Source organism: Colletotrichum godetiae (genome assembly GCF_030913485.1).
Source record: "Colletotrichum godetiae strain CBS 193.32 chromosome Unknown BDP55scaffold_31, whole genome shotgun sequence".
Classification (NCBI taxonomy): Eukaryota; Fungi; Ascomycota; class Sordariomycetes; order Glomerellales; family Glomerellaceae; genus Colletotrichum; species Colletotrichum godetiae.
This window is the reverse complement of record NW_026851279.1, coordinates 386,110-405,396: the sequence shown is the minus strand read 5'-3', so window position 1 is coordinate 405,396 and position 19,287 is coordinate 386,110. Positions and strand designations below refer to the sequence as shown.

Below are 19,287 nucleotides of genomic sequence, written 5' to 3'. Positions count from 1 at the left end.
GTAGGTAGGTTCAAGAAAAGGAAAAGAAGAAAGATTTATCCGAACATGCGACCAGAAGAAAGAACCGAACGTGCAGCTGACTGACACTTTTCCTTGAGCTGAATGAGTCGCCAGTTGCCAGGTTCATCGCATTGAATTGGGTGGCACGGGCGACGTCTCACTGGCAAGTCAGCAAAAGTCTCCAGGTGGAGTGGGACGATTCGACACGACACGTCCCCGCGACGGCCTGAAGTCTGGTGGTTGTGGGGCGCTGGACTTTTGAAGGAGTGGACATGTACTCCGTACACAGGACTGGACTCGCTGGGCGGGCTGTACGGAGTACCTGTAGGCTGTAGCTTGTGGCACAGCGGCACCGGCACGAAAGGGAAGGTGGAGATTGAAGACACTTGTGACTTTTGGGGCGTTGAAAGCGAATTCCCTACCCAATGACAGTCTTTCGGCAGCTTAGTGGTCCCTGGGGGAAAGAAGACCGGCGACCAGAGCTGACAGTCCAGTCAAGTCCATCTCTGTCAAGTCCCAGCCATGGACTGAGGGGATTGGGGGGTCTCCCTTGGTGGCCAAAAGGGCCAAGACTTTGGGATGCAGAATCCGGGGCCTGGAACCTTGTCGTGCCTGTCACGCTTGCCCACCGGAAAGCCAAAATAACCACACCCAACTGGCAAAGCCAAGGGCAATTCATCCCTGGTGCGTCTGCTGCCTACCCTTTTTTTGTTTTTGGCCGTCTGCCTACCCAGGTACGCATACGCATACGGCAACACACCATTCCTTTCTGTCCTTCCCATTCCCCTCACGATTGTCTCTCGTTTTTTTTTTTCTTTCTGCATCCTGCTGGCCCGTTGTTGTTTTCGTCTTTGCTGCTGTTGGAGGATTTGTTCACGCCTTGGATCTCCCACATCTCCATCTCCATCGTCGACCCGACTGTCAAGATCATCCACCAGGCATCTCCCATCCAAGGCTGCCGACATACTTCTTCCCCTCCCACGACCAAAGCATCGTTCCTTCGAAATGTCGATGCCGGGCGCCTTCTCCCCCGATCTGCTACCCTTCGAACCAGACTCCAAGAAGGACGATTCTTCCTCTGCCGCCGTCAACCCGCCGCCTCTCCGTCTCAACCAACCCTCCGACGCCTTCTCCCTCCACACAAACGACCCCTACTACGATGACATTGCCACAGCCTCGTCTTCAAATGCTGGCGACCTGCCCCCGTCCTACACTGACGAACCCTCGTCGCTCGACCCAAAACACAACATAACCACCACCGTGACCCCGCTCCTGGCAGACGAGTCCGGCCACTCCCCGCTCCTCTTCCGCAGGGACCCCGACACCGGTGCCGAAATCCACTGTTCACGCCGCCTTGATACCGACCCGGCCTTTCTCGAATCCCACATCACCTCTCTTGCCCAGTCGCCACCAAGACCCTACCTGCGTGTCCGCGGCACCCACACCGAGAGCATCCGCAAGCGGGACGATAAGACGGAGAGCAAGACCGTCGTCGACTTTGACGTCCGCGTCGAACTCACCCCTTACCTCTATCGCGACATCGCCACCCGACGCTCGTGGCGCGAGCTCCGCACCGCCGACAACTTCCAAAAGGTTCGCCGCGGTACCGTCTTTCCTACCCGTGCCCCGGGCTTCGGCGGCAGGTCGTCGGGTGCTCGAGGTGGTGCTGCGGGTGAGGAGGTGAGCAAGGAGCCGCCCACTCTGCGGGAGTGGTGCCATCGCTACTGCGCCTCGCACGCAGGGCTCAAGACCTTTTCGCTCCTACGCACCGTGCCGGGATTCGACGATGACGAGCGCCTCAAAACCCGTCTCGAGGACCTGGTCCGCGCCACCAACTACCGCGGCCGTATTGACGTCTCCTTCCCCGTCCATGATGCCAGAGTCGACATCTACAATACGTGCCGCGTCAACCGCTGGCGCTACACCACCTGGGTTTGCTGGCTCTTCTACCTGACCTTCCTCTGGGTCTTTGCGTGGCCCTACCTCTTCTTCCGTACCAAGCGCTTCGAGGTCGTCGAGGCCGAGTGGGCCTTTTCCCGACGCCGGAGAGATCCCCAGACCGGGAGAGCAGCGGGCGGCAGAGAGTATGTCAGCCTGTCAGAGACCGACCTGTACAACATGTGGGGACGGGCCATCTCCAAGGCCGTGCTGGAAAGAAGGCAGGGCGAGCTGGACCAGCGTGATCTGCGAGATGCCGAAGGGCGACAGGATACGAGCTTCGAAGACGTCCTCGCGGGGATCGACCAGGAGACGACGAGAGGGCTCGTGAGGGCTGGCGTGAGTGCGATGAATGTTGTCAATCGGCATTTTGGGTGGGGAGAGGATCGTTGATGTTGGGTGTCTCATTTCGTTTCTTCGTCCTTGATTTCGCGTTGTTGGTTTCGTTTCCTCGGCCGGGTCGCTTTGCTCATTTTCCACTGCTGTTTTTCTTCTTTCCCAAAGGCTGGAAGTGCCGGTGTTTTGTCTTTGGGTCTTTTTTTCCTGCATCGCCTCATAATGATTCCCAGACTGTGACGCATCATGATTCTCTTTCTTTTACCCTTTGGTTCGGGAATACCACTGTTTTGGCATAGGTAGCGAGGGTTAAGAGTTACTTACGACAAGCACAGCACGATATATATATATATATATACATATACATACACATACGTAAACCCCAATCGAGATGAATTGCTAGTAAATCTGATGAGCAGTTTTTGTGCTAGGGTGATGTGCTGGCTGTTTCTGTAGAGAAAAAGACTCGGGAAAAAGGTTTGCAGAAGCTAAAGAGAAATCGATCCATTTGTACTCTTTCCCAGAGGAGGGAATTATCATGTTGCACCCGAAGCTTCCGTCCCATGTCTCACAAGCGACCCCTTCGTGTAAGCAACGCTCGAGCATCGTTAGGGTCTAGCTCCGGCACGGGCGACCGAAGAATCACCAATTGGATTCTGCACCTACGGAGTACGGATAGTTAGTTAGGTAATCTGGACCCTGCGACGGAACCCCGCCGTTTTGTTCCATTGTGCCCCACCATCCCACCTCAACTCACCCACCTCAGTCAAGCTCATTGCGCTTAAACACTCAAAGAGTTCGCCGAGTTGTTCAACGATATCGAGTCTATCCGATATCACACACACTTCTTTCACCTTTACCCCAGGGAAAAGACTCGCTGCTTCGGTGTTCATACCCAACCCAAAGAAACCGGGCAAGGTACATACGGAATTATGGAAGTCAAGAACCCGCGCCGGGTACTGGCGGTCTCGCTCGCCGACTCGTCACAGCATTTGAGTAGAGTCATCAAAGGTTTGTGAAGCTATACTCACTTCTTTACCATGCTTGTTTACTTGGCCTTGACATGTGCAACTCGTTCTCGGCCCATCTCATTGTCGCTCATATATCTCACTCTCATCATGAGATGGAATGGGAAATCAAGCCCGCATCACATGAGAACCTTTGCAACGACACACCCCCAACATCTCACCGCAACCCATCAACATCAACATCACATCCTTCTCTACAGCCCTCTATTGAAACACCCTCTCACCCCGAAATGATACAAAAAGATACAATCATCACTAACGCAAGAGAGACGGCCAGACCTAACAGGCACCCACCCAGAGCCAGCATCCACAACCCTCGCAGGCACAACGCACATCCTCCCCATCAAGACGAGCTACTACACCGCCGACGTGCCCATCTGGCTAGACCTCGTCGCCTCCCCGGCCGAATGGTCCGCGTCTTTCCTCTCGCCCGAGGCCAAGGAGGTACTTACCGTGCTGGGCGGGTTGGCTGTTGTTTTTGCCCTGCCTTCTTCTTCTTCTTCTTCTTCGTCTTCTCCGGCCTCCGCGGCCCCGGCTTCAACATCGGCACCATCACCAGCGTCAGCAGATGCCACCACCGCCACGACAGCACCGAATCCGCCTTCGGTAGAAGACACCCGCGCGCTCATCGCCGAGGTCGGCAAGGTCGTTCGCGAGGGGCTTGGCGGGTGGGGATGGGACGGCGTCGGGTTGGGCATCGGGGTCGGGGAGGGGGTGGCGGACGAGTGGGAGGATCTTTGCGCGGAATGGGGGCTTGAGTTTGTGCAGGTTCGTGGGGGGAAGAAGGATGATGGTCGAAACGAGTTTGGAGGTGAGTTTTTCCCGCATCCACATTTTTCTTCTCTCCTCTTTTGTTTCTTGTCCGTCTCTTTTCTTTCTTTCTCCTATTTTGCGTTCCACTGCCTCGGCTTTCCAGGCTGCATTTCATATTCGGACCTTGCTTCCACGCTTCAAACTCGATTTGAGAAAGCAAGACGAGGCAGTAAGGGCGCTTATCTCAACTGACGCCTTTACTGCTCCCTCGCGCATACAATACACAATAAGGGTCCGTCCTGTGCTGACCTTTTTCTGCCAGAGAAAATGGGCGTAGCAAGAGCCCTCGAGGCACTCGAATCCAACGACTGGGATGCCGCAGACGACATGGACGGCCCCTCAGATCTCGACTCGGACGATGACACCGCCAGCACTCTACCCAGGAAACCCAGACCCCTAGCAGACGGCAACGGCGACGACGACGAGTTTGACCTCGACGACCCAGAGAACCTAGATTTCGGCTTCGACAGAGCGGATTTCGAAGGCTTGAAAAAGGCGATTTGGAACCTTGAGCAGGAGCCGGAAGATGAGGAAGCTGGAGCGGAACCGGGGAAAGCAGCGAGCGGAAGCAATGGCGCTGCTGCTACCGCCGAGGACCCGAACGCGAAGAAGAAGAATAATACAAAGGGCGACGAAGAAAAGGAGGATCTGGACGCCGAGGACGTGGAGAAGATTGAGCAGATGATGCGCAAGCTGCAGGCTGTCAGGGATCTTAGTGCGGGTCTGCCTGAAGACCAGAGGCGGAGGATGGCGAAGAAGGCTGTCGGGGAGGTGATGAAGGAGCTTTGAGGGGGTGATGCGCAGGTGTTCCGCTGGTCTTCTTTGCGTTTTGGTCTAAAGCAGGGGACATCAGCAGCTGAGGAAGACAACTGTGTAGGGAGACATTTGTGTGTTTTTCTAGACGACGCGCATGAGAACCTCACAGAAAGCGGATGAAGTGCTGAGGAGACTTCGACAAACGCTCGGCTTAAGCTGAAGTGCCTTTCGGACGTAGAGGCCCCGGAGTTGATGAAAGTGACTAGAATATATCTCCCTCCAACCACAGTCAAATGTGCCCGCTGTTCATTCGAGTGGAGGAAGTTGGACGTGATAAGCCTACTGTACCCAGAGAGACGTCAAGCCTGAAATAGCCAAGAGAAACACAGCAGATTCGTCTCCATTTGAGAGCACAAAACATCCATCTTTGGCGAAAACCCCTCCCCCTAGTAATGCTATCTATACCCCAACAAGTTTATGTGAGCCTAGTTTATTTCGCCCAAACTACGTTGGGTTCGTAGGACTTTGACAGTCTCTTCGTACGATGGTCACGACAACCCCCATATGATCTAGCGGGAATACACACCTTTATGGGGAAACCCACGAAAGAATGTAAGCTCCGTAGCTGGACACTTCAAGCAAATATGCAGCTGGAGTAGAGTCGATCTCGCACCGCTTCGAAAACGAGAGCTGAGCAACCAAAGGTCAAGAAAATCGTTCGACATTCTTAGTCTGACGAGAGTTGTTTGCATACAAACATACATGAACCAGGTGGTATGCATACGATATTTGACTGCTCAGAGTCCTAAACAGGCTTTGAGAGTGAGTCCAAAGGCCAGAAGAACCCCTCTCAGCATGAATTCAGCCAAGGGTTGCACATAGCCTGAGATGGCTGGGTCTGAAGCCGACTTTTCATGTCCTTCCCGCGCTTCCCTACTGTGTCCAACTATACCTAACCTTCTCAACGTCACTCAGGGCTGCAACATCCACCCTTGGCCAACTAGCAAGAACTCTAGAAGCATTTCGTCGCCGCCTTGAGCTGTAGCCCATCAAGTTGCTATTAGCCCTGCTGGACACAAAATGGAGCAACAACCGTTGTTGACCATTGTCCCCCTAAAGTGGCACCGCATAGGAGTAAATTCTCCAAAAACGTGGCTTCCTGCTGATCTCCCGTCGACAGGAAGGTGTAGCCTATTCAAAGGCTGTAGATCCCGGATATTCTACATACCAGCAAAATACTGCCCCGGGTGTATTTGCCCAAGTCGGGAGATATCGAGAGCCAGGAACCTCCCTTTTCCCTTCTACTCTTCGACATGCCGCGTGGCATGCATAGAGTGTTGCCTCTTGGTGAAGAAACAGGGTCCAGCCCCATCTCTATATCTCCCGCAAGCTCACCCATTTCGGGCCAGGAAAAACCGAGGGCATGGTTAGCCAGACATGTAGGGATGCGTTAGACGGCTTGGGAATATAAAGTGAGCACACTCGAATCGAGGAGTTCGGACGGCGGGCGAACGAAGCAGGGGATCCGATAGCATCATGCAGCAAGACTAGGTAGTAAGTCCATATTGCTCAAGAACGTTCGTCCCTAGAGTTATGCTTCGGGGAGGCTCCGCGCTTGATCATGCCGAGTCATGTCATGAAGAGATGCCCTCTGTAGGTCAGGTCAATCGCCCAGAAGTTGGGTCAACCCGGGAGAATAGATTGATCCGAACAATTCGGCGGTCAAGTCCCGTCTCGGGTCAAGCAGCTGTCAGCGGGAGGCCGGCCAGGAGACCCGTCTCGGTGAGGGCCGGCAAGAACATCAGACGAACGCTAGCGCCGATCCTCTTGCAAGCCCTTGTGCGATCTCGTACAGATGCACGACGTCGACGTCGCAGACAGACAACGAGCAGGGACAAATCCGGCACAGCCTCTCCATATGGCCCACAGCTTGGTTCATGCCGACGTGGTTCCCCTCCTGTCCCCTTTAGAGGCCCGAGCACGGAGGTCTTTGCAGCAATAGAATGTTCTGCCGCGCATCGCAAAACAATGCGGCGGAGCACCGCGTTGTAGACCGGCGTCGCATGACTGGTGGTCTTTTTCCTTTACCTCACGAATCCTCCCTCCGTTGCCGGCGGGGAAGCTAGGCTCAATCGGAAATTTCTCAGCGATGCCTGTAATGCTTGTCGAGGAAGCGATAACCTGCTAAGTTTCAGCAAACTCGATTGGGAATGCTTGGCCCGGTATCACGGTAGTTTTGGGTACCCTGCTGCGCTGTTCGGGGCTCGCTAGACGCTGCTTTCGTGATCGTTGGCGATCGGTTGTCGTTGATCTCCCAGCATTCAGGGCATTTCATACGGGTAGGCTGTAGCCAAGCCGATTGAGGAGAATAAGTAATCGTCCGAGCTCATTGGCGCCATCCTGTGAGATGTCAAGTTTTGCCTCACTGTCGTTAGTGTCGATCAGTCTCGCTGCCTGGTATCTTTCATGTAAGGGGAAGTAAACAATCGTAACATGCACGATGAGGATCTAGGATATGACGAGCATGCGCCATCTTGCCATCGAAGCTTCAAAACAAATGTACTCGGAGTAAGCAATGGCAACGCGTCAAGGCGCGTTTCTCAATGTGTTGTCCCAGTGTCGCGATGATCATTCATGCTTCGGCGGAGCCCTAGCTTTAGCACCCTGCCTATTGGTCAGTGATCTCGGAGTGATTATGCTCTGTCAGTGGTGAACCCGGAGCTGAAAGCATTTGCAGGCGGCGTAAAAGCTCTGGACCTCCAGACCTGACTACGAAAGCAGGACCAGACCTTTGGGTCCGTATCGATGGCAACTGACAGTCTGACAGCCATGAGCCTTTCGCAGCGTGGAGACAAAGGAAACGACAAAGTCTGTGAAGCACGCCATTGTCAAGCCAAGCCAATTTAGCCAGCTATCGACGACACGGACTTGATGGAGACTGTAGCCTCTTCGGTAGCTGCGGATGGTCAGCTGACAGGACTCCAGGAGCGCAGCAGATCTGGTAGATGGTCCCAGTACTCCGTACTCCGTACCCGTAAAGCACTACACGCTCTCGTGTTGCCTGGCTGTCAGTAGCCGACTTCCATGCCACCGTTTGATTCTGTGGGTTGGTGCCACAGACGCCGCGGCGGAAAGGTCAGCGATACATCTCGCCTATTCCTCGCCTTGTCTACCTCTTGCGGCAATCTTGCGTGTTATCCATAAAGGGTCCAGTGACAACAGCCGGTCTCTCAAGGGCTCTCAGCAAGCGAGAATTAACTCTACAGGGCTCGAGATAGGGGGAGGGGCAAGCCAAGGGAGTCGGCCAGGGTTTTCGGGGCGCGCAATGTTCGACGGTTCTTCTGGAACAAAATCACCAGGCTGTGAGATTGGGGTCCCCGTCCGGCGTCCGGTGATGCTAGCAGCGATGAACCCCAGAAGGGCAGATTCTTTGAAGCAATGGGCAGCCCATACCGGCGACCGCGAAATCCGGCCACTGGCGGCGGGTTCACCAGTCAAGAAGGCGGTGGATGCAACAACGAAAAGTTGGCCCGCCGTAATTGCTGATGACCGTCGTCGGCTTCGGTGGCTGAGTCAGTAACAGAAGTGTTTAGATTGTTTGAATCCGAGGCCAACGGCGAGTGGGCTCTCAAAACGACGATCTCCCACCAACAACGCACGGAATTATGCGATGGTCGGTCGTCAATGGTCACGACTAGACTTCCTGCTCCGTTCTCCTTTATGCGGCGAAAGAAGATAACCATCTGTGATCCGTACGGATACTCCCCCAGGGTTCTTGGTTGATGTTTTGCGGAGGAGGCACGCTGCAAAACGGCCGCGGTCTGACAGGGCTCTTGTCTGACAGTTGTTGTTGAACGGGGCCGGAGGCGGACCAGGGGACTGAGACTGGAGACGCGAGCCAGAAGCGGGAAGAGAAAAGATCAGACGAAAGAAGCACGACGTATCCGCAAAGTGAGGGCCATGGGGCCAGAGAGGCGTGGAAGGCAGGGGGAACCTCAACGAAGGCTCTCTCAGACTCTCACCCCTCCCTTTCCCTTCCTCCAGGCTCCATGTCTGATGATTCTGCCCTGGTTCCACGAGAGAGCCTTAAGCCCTGAGCCATGAGATGCTGCGGTAGTGGCTCTCTTCCTAACCCGACAAGGAAATCCATCGACGATCTTTCGCCAGACCGAATTCGGCCAAGTTCCAAGCATAATGTCCAATGAGAGCGATTTGACTTTGACAGATCCCTGCTCTTCTTCTCGAGGCTGGTTGGCCGAGCCGCAGCGTCCCTGAGAAGTTGCAAGGTATTAACACCAACACTCAGGGGTAAAAGCGGATCCTGCTGAAGACAACCTGGAGCCCTGACACCGACTAGTTCCCAGGGACAGTCCGCATTCCTCAATAGGTACTGTGCTGACTTTCTCGCACTTCCTGCACCCCTTCAACAAGTCCAATTCGGGAAAACGGAGCCGAACCGTCATGCATCACCGACTCAATGCCGTCTCTCCCCTTTGCTCCACGACTTTGCTTCAATGTCCCTACTGCATTACGGTTTCGCTGAAGTGGCGCTGACGGCGGATTCATCTCGTTCGAGCAAAGAAACTTGTGGACTTGGAGAGCTGTTTCTCTCGTTTTCATGCAGGATAACGTCAAACTTATGCCTTGTCGTTCGGAACACTGGTCGCGTCCTTGAAACGGAGTCACTTGGTTGGTTAGAGAACAGCAGCATATCCAATGAGACCCTCGTCAACCTTCGGGGGGCTTTGTCTTTTGTGAACCACCTAGCCGGGATGAGGCCCGCCAATGCCATGAAAGCAAGTGCAAGTGCAAAGGTAAACGCAGACAAAAGGTGTTATTTAACCTTGAACTTTGGATGGACGAAGGATCCCATTGCTATTTCGGGCACCCTGGTGGTGTATGGCAGATTTGTAGCCGCCTTCGCGGAGTCCGCCTGTCTTAGTGATACGCCGACGCGTGCGCGAGCATGGGACATTCCGGTCGCTTGAGCACCATTCGACGGCGCCACGCCTTCGAGGAACGATGCCGGCGGCAGCAAGCGCCAACGAGCGCTTGGGCGGAACATTTCGTCTGAACTTTTTGTCATCTGACATTGGCAGCGCATGTTCATTGTCATCGGCCGTGATCAGACCGGAACGTCTGAGCATATTAAGAGTCAAAGCTCCGGCAGTCGCGCAACCGCAGCCCATTAACCAGCTATTCTGCTGCCGAACTTCGCGGATGCGCTTTTCGCGAGTGCAAAATATTTGTCCCCCGTCCCTCGCCGATGGAGCGTCTCCACCTATCTCGAATGGGTCGCCGTGGGACGGCCGGACGGCTTGGATGTAGCTGACCGACCGATCAAAGGTAGTTAGCGCTGCGTCACAGTGTCTTCGGCGCATCTGGCACTTGGGCCATGGGATGGGTGTTCTGGCTGCATAACGCTTCTGCAGGTACGAGGTAATACAACTTGCGTCTCCCAGAAACAAGGCCGAAGAGAAAGGCTCCCGGGGAGTCGATGATGGTAAGTTGGAGCCCTTGGTCGAGCAACGGAGGGAGGATGGATGCGAATTCCAAAGACCGTCTCGAGCTCGAAGGTAAGAACGGCGAAACACGACCAGTCGTGGGCGCTGTGCTGGATGGTATTGGTTCGCAAGATGCATACCGGAACGCTGCAAAGTGTGTAAAAAGACCCTCCGTCGTACGAAGCGATCTTTGTGATACCCTGGTGTCTTGTCTGAGACATCCCTTTGGTTCCCGGCACTCCCACAGGAATGGCCAGGCGATCGCCCCGACGCGTTGTTTTTTTAAAGGTACGACATTCGATGTCTGTTGCAGACGCGAGACAGGGCGTTGCGAGTTTGCCAAAGGGAGATGCCGAGCATGGAGCAAACTGATTGACCCCATACTTTTGCGCAGAGATGCGTGACGGCACCATCCCTCCGTATGACGGCCGAGGCTGGTGGTATGTAGTCGGGCGGGTTGAAGCCTCAGCTCAGCATGGGGAGGGCCCCTTTCTCGACATGTCATTCGTGGAAGTTGACGCCTGCTTATTCAGTGGTTCCAGAAGGCACCGACGTACCTTGGGTTATGGGCGGAAGCTCTCTGGAGCTGGTTTGGTCTTGATGGTCTGAGGAAGGGGACGACCTTCAGAGGCGTAAACCCCGTGCCATTGGCGTCCCCGGCGGGATGGTTTCGAAATGACAAGAATTTCCCCAAGAGCATCGACCATGTCACGAAGCCATCACTCAGTCGCTCAAATGAAGAACCGAGCGGGCGCAAAGACGACGTGGAGATGGGCGTCGAGATCTGGCCCGCGAACAAGTCGGCGAAGCAGTTTGGTGGCAAAGAGAATTGCGTAGTTCTAAGAGCCATGAACCGTCTGCCTGGGTGTGGATAGTGGGCACGCCGCTCGGAAAGCCGCTGCTGTGACCAGGGCAATGAGTAGATATCCAGCTGGCCCGAGCCTATTTTGTTCAAGCAGTCTGTTGAACGTTCGTCCCGGCCCAAGCCGTCAGCCAGACATTTCGTGATTAGGAGGTGCTAAGCCCAGCGAAGGAGGCTTCGCACTTGACTGAGTCGTCGGTTTTCTTGTGCTGAATCAGTCGAACTCAGTATGGCGGCCTTGACTAGGAAGACCTTGTCAGCCCTCGGCGATAGGCGCTAGCGCAAGGCGTATGGGTTTGAGTGAGGTTCAAAGTAGTCCAGTCTCCAGCTCGAATACGTGATGGATCCATTCCGAGCTGGAGGCTCACGAAGCCGGGACGGCGGCGCCTGAGCGGACGCTTGACCGCCAGTCGCACATTACCGGTTACAGCAGTCTGTGGATCAGCTATCGTCTGGCAGGTGTCTCTGTGCTGCGTGACTATTGCGTACAGCGGCAGGCGTCACCATACCAAGCGAGACCGACAATTTTTCGCCACGGATCGTCCTTGTTAAGAAGATGGAGAACGGAGCCTTGCAGATCCAAGCCTGAGGACGGATGATGAAGACGAACGGTGTGTGTGGGCAGAAGGACAGCCAGGCACCGCATGCTCCTGCTGCTGCATACGTGAGGTCAGGCGGCGCAACGATGCACGACAGGAGCTGCCTGAATCGATGACTGCATGTCCTGGACAATGATTGACAGCCTCGGTTCGATTCGACGAAAGCTTGTGTGCTATTTCGAGAGGTGCCTGGTTGTCATGGCGGCTTTGTATGGTTTCGTTTGGAGTCGTTTGTGTCATGGCTTGTCAGGATGCAGTCGACAAGATCTGGCGGATCATTGTGTACCTGACACAACTTGTGTGAGGAGGACGCGTCTTGGGGGCGAGGGAAGGCGTGAAAGTCGGGCGAGGAGGGCGAGGAGGGGGAGCATGGATCGCCAGGGACAGGGACAGGACCGGACGAAAGAGACGTCAGGTACGACACAGTGTGGAAGCGAAGACTCGAAGACGAGCCAGTAGCCAGCGTCAAGCGATACGACGCTGGATATGCGGTGGTGGTGGTAGTAGGCTGTCGCGGTGCATATGCGGCTTGTCCCAGTCGCGAGTGGTGCATTGTGAATGCAGTGCAGTGCAGTGCTATGATGCCACCGCGATCGACTGGCGCCAGCAAAAGACGCCCTCGACCTGCAGTATGATGCAGGTTGACAAGACGTTGTTGAAAGTTCACGCCGCAACCGCATGGGGACTTAAAGACTTGGAGAGAGAAAGAGAGAGAGAGAGAGAGAAAGCGTGTGATTGAGTGCGAATCAGACCTGAGGTTCCAATTGGGAAAAGACTGGACGAACGACGTGAGCAGGGGTCAGGGAGCGACGTTTCTAAAGTGGGACCCCTTCAACGTACCTTCCTCCGTACGGGTACCTTGCAGCTAGCCGGTGTCTTTTACTTTTGGTGCAAGTGCGACTGGCAAGTGCAACGGAAGGTGGAGCTGACGCGTACTGTGCACAAACCGTTGCGGGTCTTTCTTAGTTGAGAATTCGAGGCATCTTTGCTGGACAGTACGTATCCCTGCTACCGTCTCGCGGACGTGAGACTGACGGGATAGTTTGAGCCGACTAGGCCGGCCGTTTAGGCCGCACATGACGAGTCTGGCTCCAGGATATCTTGGCTCCAAGGCAAGGTTACCTAAGCACAAAAAGCGTGCAAGGTGTTGCAAGCCCAGAAGGGCAAACGGATGGAAAGTGCGGGAAGGGATGGAGTAGGAGGGACGCGATACATTGGCGGGATAAGGTGTCATGATAACGCATAACAAAACACATTATAGCACCCTCCCCTACCTTTATGTCGGGACGAGGTAACGGTTGGGATTCGGGGCCTTATAGACTTTGGACGATCTTGACGTCGGAGGATTGAAGGATGCCCCGTGGAAGGAAGTCTGAGTGGACTGGCTGGTCTTGATTCTCGAACGTGAGCAAATCCGTATCGCTACCTGTCAGGTCTCTGTACGGAGTAAAGTGCGGATGTCTGTGAGAGCTACGTACGGATACGCAGGTACGGAAACAAGCCCCTGTTCAAACAGCACCGATAAGACGGTCGTGGCTTTGCGGCTGCGAGTCTTTTGGCGTTGTTTTGTACCTTGAGGCTACATCTTTTGCATGACAACAGCCCCGAAGCGAGTGATTGAAAAACGAGTGACCTGCCAACTAACTTGCTTTGTAGTTGCCCGTGTTGCGTACAATGGCAAGAGTTCAAAATCCAGAGTCCACTGCTCGTTGTCCTCTGGACCCAAACGTGTTTCCATGCCTTCCATCCATCCCCTTTCTTGAGCTGCCGTCTGAGGAGTCTGCTGGTGTGCCGAGTACGTACCTTGTCGGCTACCCCTGTGCCTGAGGACCCCCGCCCACGCATCTGTGCTACCTTAGGTAGGTAGGTTCATGCTTGCTCCGTTCCAGGCCCACACAGTCTCATCAGCCACAACCACAGCCAGATGTGTACGTACCTGGGTAGACGTGGACTTTCCTATCCAAGTCATGCTTGAACCTCCCACGACCTTGGACCTTCCGTTCATCGTCCCACCGTCCGGCTCTTATGCCTCCCTTTCCCGGCAGAATGCCAGAATCGACAGGACCAAGCCTCGAGGCCGAGCCTTCCAGGGCGATCAACAACGGAGCGAGGATGCGGATGGTGGAGGAGCGACCACTGACAGCCATACTCCGTGAGGAAGATCCGCACTCGCCTCCACAGATGTTGATGCAGTGCGCATCAGACACCGCGCCGCGATTTTCTCTTACGGCCCCCAAAAAGGGTGGAGACTTTGTTGGATGTCTCCCCTCACTCGCAAGTTACCGCGCAAGGTACGGCCATTTTGGCGGAAAGCGCGACACATTCTTTGAGTATCTTGTTCTTGCTTCAGTCCCCGGCCGTGGCTAATGGCTTGCGACCCACGGCGTCTGGTTTTGGACCAGAGTCACAAGACGGTGAGGACCAAAAGGATAGGCGACACTATTTGTACCGAGTATCCATACCAAGCAGCGATCCAGAGACTACCAGTTACCTCATGCTTATATATCATCTCTCGAGCCGCAAAACACGTGGTAGTGTCTGTCTACACAGCAGACGGATACTCTATAGTTGATACTAGCCACTAGCTAGGCATCGGGCACGAGGCCGGAAAGGATGGACATCCTTTGCTGAGAGCCTGAGGATTCGTACTGCGTAAGTACGAGTATCTAGGCATAATGCTGATTGTTTATCGGCGTCCACGTCCTCGACGGATGCCGCGTGAATCGATTCAATGCGTGCATCGGGCGCGACGCCGTGAACCCAACAAGACTACAAGAGAGAGGGGGGCCCTCAGGCACTTGCCGGTCTCCCTTTTGGCCTCTCACTTGCTGGGATAGGCCTCCCTTTTGTCGTGTGTGGTCTCTCTTCGGCCGCTGCATGTTTCTGCTCCCCCACCTTTCTCTCGATGACCACTGGGCACAAGAGGAGTAGTCCAGCATCAACAGGGCAAGGAACTGCAGCAACGAGCAGGGCCATGATCCATGGCGGGATGCGATGGTGTACCTCCTATCAGCAGCCCCGATGAACCAACGGCGGCGCGCGGCGTTGCGGCGGTGTGTGGTCACTTTGGTGTGGGATAGCGGAGAGAGAACGAGACTGGTCTGGCTGGTGGTGGTTTGGCTGGTCTGGTCTGGACTTGGATTGGGGGATACGGATGCTTGAGGTGAGGCGCAGGACGCAGGAACAGGTCGACAACGCACACTCGCATGCAAAGACTCCGTTCACACGGTGCATCAGAGCCAGCCACAGACAGTCTAGTACCTTACCTTGCGTTACGCCCAGGAACAAGATGGGAGAGGATGGGACGGATGGAGGAGCAAATCAAGTGCAGCATGCAGCTACGCAGCTGAGGTATACGAGAGAGGAAGAGACCAAGTGGAAGCGAGAGAGAAGGTCAGAAAAGGCTAAACGGGGGGCACAAGCCGCTAAAGCCAGTTGGGGCAAGGTTTACCAGCTTGGGACACGTTCCGTTCATCGGCGGCAGGTACGAACGGTAAAGTGGCTTTTATCAACCAATGAAAGAAGGCACGTACCTGGCACTACCCCTGTCTATCCAGTCATTGTGGCCACTGGTCGCTGGTGGTGTCGCCCATACGTCCAGCCCCGGTCCTCGTCTTTGAAGTTCGTCCCCCGTCAACGTCCGTCGTCCACCAGTCTGGCACCTCTGGGTGTGTGTGTCAATGGCGGCTTTTCTTGCTTGCACACAATTTTTCTCGTGCCTGCCCCATCCACAGTCCACACCCATTCGCGCTGTGGACACTGAACACTGCACTTGCCGTCGAGAGGAGAGAAAGAGAGAGAGGGACGGGAAAGAGAAAGAACTGACCTAAACCCTGCTTGCCAAAAAGGGGCGGGGGAAAGAGAGAGGCTACGAGAGTACCTTCCTTACCTTACCTACGGAAGGTACGTTCATAAGGTGCGTATCCTTTGCTTGAAGCATATGTTTTTGATGTACCAGACACAACCTGGGACCTGAACATCTGTCTCCTTGCTCTGTATGGAGTTTTTGGACCGTTTCTAACTGGTGCCTTTAACATCAATCAACGGTCCCATTCATCCCCATCATGCCCATGACCATGACCATCCCGCAGACCGCACACACCACTGGCTGCTGAGCCGCCGCTGCACACCTCAAGTCCCACGTCCCACGTCCCACGTCCGGTCTTTCCTCCCCCCTGTCATCACAAGGATCCACTTTTCCACACCTCACCTCACACCCTCGTCCCTCGCCCGCCCGCAACCCACACGCCTCACTCCTCCCGGGCCCTGGGGCAGTCCATCCAGACTCCAGTTCCCAGCGAGGAGCCCTAGGGTAAGGTAGACAGCACCTCATGTATTCGTAGTGGGAGAGAAAGTACCCAAGGCGTGTCTAGAGGCGTAACAAAGTAGGTGAGCAGCAAAAAAGGAACTCCTTGAGCTAAGGCAAGTCCACGGGAAAAGGTACCTTTCCCTCCATACTCCGTACAGGCAGAGGGAAGGAGGAGACCAGGCACAGGAACAGGGTGGACTGGCGCCGGTTCGTTCGTTCGTTCGTTCGTCTGTTCCTCTCTGTTCCCTTTTTTTTTTTACTGGGGCCCGCCGCCTCGCGCCCATCCATTCCTTTTCCTTTTTCTCCTCTCTTGCCCCCATCCCTCCTTGTGTTCTTCCTCATCCCATCTCCTCATCGTCATCCTCGTCGTTCACGACAATCCCTTCCCTCCTATTCCTCTTCCCCCACTCCTTTTTTTTCCTTTTCACAGTCACTCTCTTGAAATAATTCAACCATCTCAGCTTCCGAATCCCGTCACTCCTTTCCGGGTATTCTCATTACGTTCCTTCCCGTCTTGGTTGAATTACACACATTCGTTCTTCCCGAACCAAACGACACTATTCACACAAATCTCACCTCCTGTTCCCCCTGTTGGATCAGAGACCACGCTCCTTAGCACTTTTGCCTCACAGCTCATTCTATACCTTCCCTTGGCCTCACAGCACTATACTTGTTATCACCAAAAACACCTTACACCTAGTACCGCATTCACCTGCGCGTTTCCGTGAACCAAACGATACTCTCGACATCCCGATCACCTCCTGGAAGCGACTAATACCGAGACTCCCTCACCTCGCGAACACCCGCCCTCCTGATTTGATCAACCATCGCACCACATCACCAGCGATCAACCTCATCGACTTCATTCTAACCGAACGAAGGATTTTCGAGAAGGACAGAAAAAGAAGACATGGCTACCGAGGTCGACCAACCCCTGGGTCTCGTCCAGCAAGTCTCGACACCCGGCTCATCAACCCCTCAGGATGTCTCTCCCACATCCGCCCACAAGATGGACCAAACTCCCTCCCCCTCCACCTCCACCCACAATGGCCAGCCTCCCTCTTCGCAATCAAGGCGTCCGCCGCGCAAGAGCACCCTGACCCAACAGCAAAAGAACCAGAAGAGACAGCGCGCAACTCAGGACCAGTTGACGACTTTGGAGGTGGAGTTCAACAAGAACCCAACCCCCACTGCCACCGTTCGTGAGCGGATAGCAGAAGAGATCAACATGACCGAAAGGTCTGTTCAGATCTGGTTCCAGAACAGGTACGCTCTTGCCGCCCTCTCGTCTTCCGCCTTTGCAGCTTGATGCCCCTGAACCACCACTAACACGCCACAGACGCGCCAAGATCAAGCTCTTGGCCAAGAAGAGCCTCGAGACTGGCGAAGACATCGATTCGATCCCCGAGTCTATGCGAGCCTACCTTGCTATGCAAGCGATGGAGTCAGGCAAAGGTCTCGGCGGTCCCTTCCTCGGCCGGACCGGCCTTCTTCCCTACGGCCACAACAACATGCTTCTTGGCGGTGATCAAAACGGCCAGGGCAAAGTTTGTAAGTCTAAGAAGCCCTCATCAACTCGTTAGTGAACACAGGACTAACGCTCTTAGTGATCCATCATCTCACCTGCCGCTCTCTGAGCATCGGCAAGTGGACTCGCGTGGGACAGAACACGATGGATCTCATCATCTTCTACTCCCCCGACAAGTGCACAATGACCTACTACATCAACAACGAACAGGCGGGCTACAAGATCGAGTACCCCTTCGCTTACATCAAGAACATCTTCCTTGAGAACCAGGAGGGTGACCCCAATAAGCCTGGCGGCATTGTCATCGAGCTGAACCGGGCCCCCAACTTCTTCATGGACTCTTCTCCTCAGGCCAGCGGGTTCTTCCAGTGTGGCGACTTCACCGAGGACCAGCAGGCCTCACACTGCTTGGTTCACCACCTCGGTGGCAACCCCAAGGTTCTCAGCGGCCAGTTGGCCAAGCTTGTCTCCTTGGAGGCCTTCATGAACCGCAACAACCCGCACCCCTTCATCGACCAGCAGCACGCCCTGTCCATGTCCGCTCCTGTGTCGCCCAGCCGCCCTTCATCTCAGCCCAACTTCGCACAGCCGCACGTTGGCATGTTCCAGGAGTCTTGGGGCATCAACCACATGCACCCTGGTATGCGCGGACCTGGCCACAAGAGACAGCGCAGTCGCTCCGTGCCCATGGCTGTGGACTTCTCCATGCTTCAAACGCCCATGCCCTCCTTCTACATCCAGCAGCCGGGGGAGATGGCCGCTCCTCAGACGCCTGGCCCCAACATCTACGCACCGATTCCTCAGCAGCCCGGTGGACTCGGCCCGAACTTGAGAATCGACACTCAAGCCGGATTCGGCCTGGATATGCGACAGTATCCCATGTCTGCCACCACTGCCTCTCCTTCCGAATTCCCGACGAGCCCCAACTTCTTCTCTCAGGGTCCTGAGCCGAGCCCTCTCCCGGCCGCTTCCAGCTACAACACGCCGTACGGCAGTGCCTTCCTCTCCCCGATGGCGCACCCGTCACCGAGCATGATCCCGCCCTCCGTGTCTCCCCTCTCATTCGGTAGCCACCACGGAGAGCCGTCCATCGTCGAGCAGTCGCCTCCCCTCTCCATGCTCGGTAGATCTGCTTCCGCCGATATCTACCAGCAGGGCGATAACGGATCGTGTGCTGTGTCTGATGACGGCACCGGCCTGAACGAGATGTACTCTAAGCACACTATCAACTTGCCGATGCACCCTCACTCACCTGCATATGGTGAGCATGGCCACAACGACCTCGACATGAACCAACTGGTCCAGTTTGATCACGTTGACCCCAACTCGATGTCTCCCGAGTCCATGCACCAAACACCCCACTGATTCCTGCTGTCGGCCTGCCGTGCCTAGACATGTCAGGATGAATCTTGGGTTCCATTCACTAGGACATGGCGTATATATAAACTTGGGAGGCGTGCTCTCTCAAATGGTTTATTCGGGAGAGAGGAGTTGCTTGCCTTGGTCATTCACAGCTGGCGTTTTAGGCGCTCAACATATACCAGATGGGGGTTGCGCTTGGTCTACTTTCAACACCGATGACTACGATGTGTGATTCATTTCTCGCTACAACAT

The 19,287-nt window shown here is 55.0% G+C and overlaps 3 protein-coding genes across 3 annotated transcripts; 2 read left to right on the top strand and 1 right to left on the bottom strand.

Annotated features, from left to right (window-relative positions):
- Positions 1 to 1,005: 1,005 nt before the first annotated feature.
- On the top strand, positions 1,006 to 4,904 carry BDP55DRAFT_730598 (alpha and gamma adaptin binding protein p34-domain-containing protein; the record flags this gene model as incomplete). The annotated part of the gene is made up of 3 exons (XM_060579710.1): positions 1,006 to 2,281; positions 3,601 to 4,113; positions 4,378 to 4,904. The coding sequence occupies 3 exons, from the start codon at positions 1,006 to 1,008 to the stop codon at positions 4,902 to 4,904; spliced, it is 2,316 nt and encodes a 771-aa protein (XP_060427474.1).
- A 4,824-nt stretch (positions 4,905 to 9,728) lies between these two features.
- Positions 9,729 to 10,830, bottom strand: BDP55DRAFT_670315 (uncharacterized protein). Its single transcript, XM_060575373.1, has one exon. The coding sequence runs from the start codon at positions 10,786 to 10,788 to the stop codon at positions 10,222 to 10,224; it is 567 nt and encodes a 188-aa protein (XP_060427473.1). The 5' UTR covers positions 10,789 to 10,830; the 3' UTR covers positions 9,729 to 10,221.
- A 6,225-nt stretch (positions 10,831 to 17,055) lies between these two features.
- On the top strand, positions 17,056 to 19,038 carry BDP55DRAFT_556370 (homeobox domain-containing protein; the record flags this gene model as incomplete). The annotated part of the gene is made up of 3 exons (XM_060569583.1): positions 17,056 to 17,411; positions 17,485 to 17,696; positions 17,753 to 19,038. The coding sequence occupies 3 exons, from the start codon at positions 17,056 to 17,058 to the stop codon at positions 19,036 to 19,038; spliced, it is 1,854 nt and encodes a 617-aa protein (XP_060427472.1).
- Positions 19,039 to 19,287: the final 249 nt, after the last annotated feature.

Excerpts from the sequence above, each read along its gene's own strand:
- BDP55DRAFT_670315 (XM_060575373.1), bottom strand. The coding sequence starts at position 10,788 with ATGGTGCCGTCACGCATCTCTGCGCAAAAGTATGGGGTCAATCAGTTT.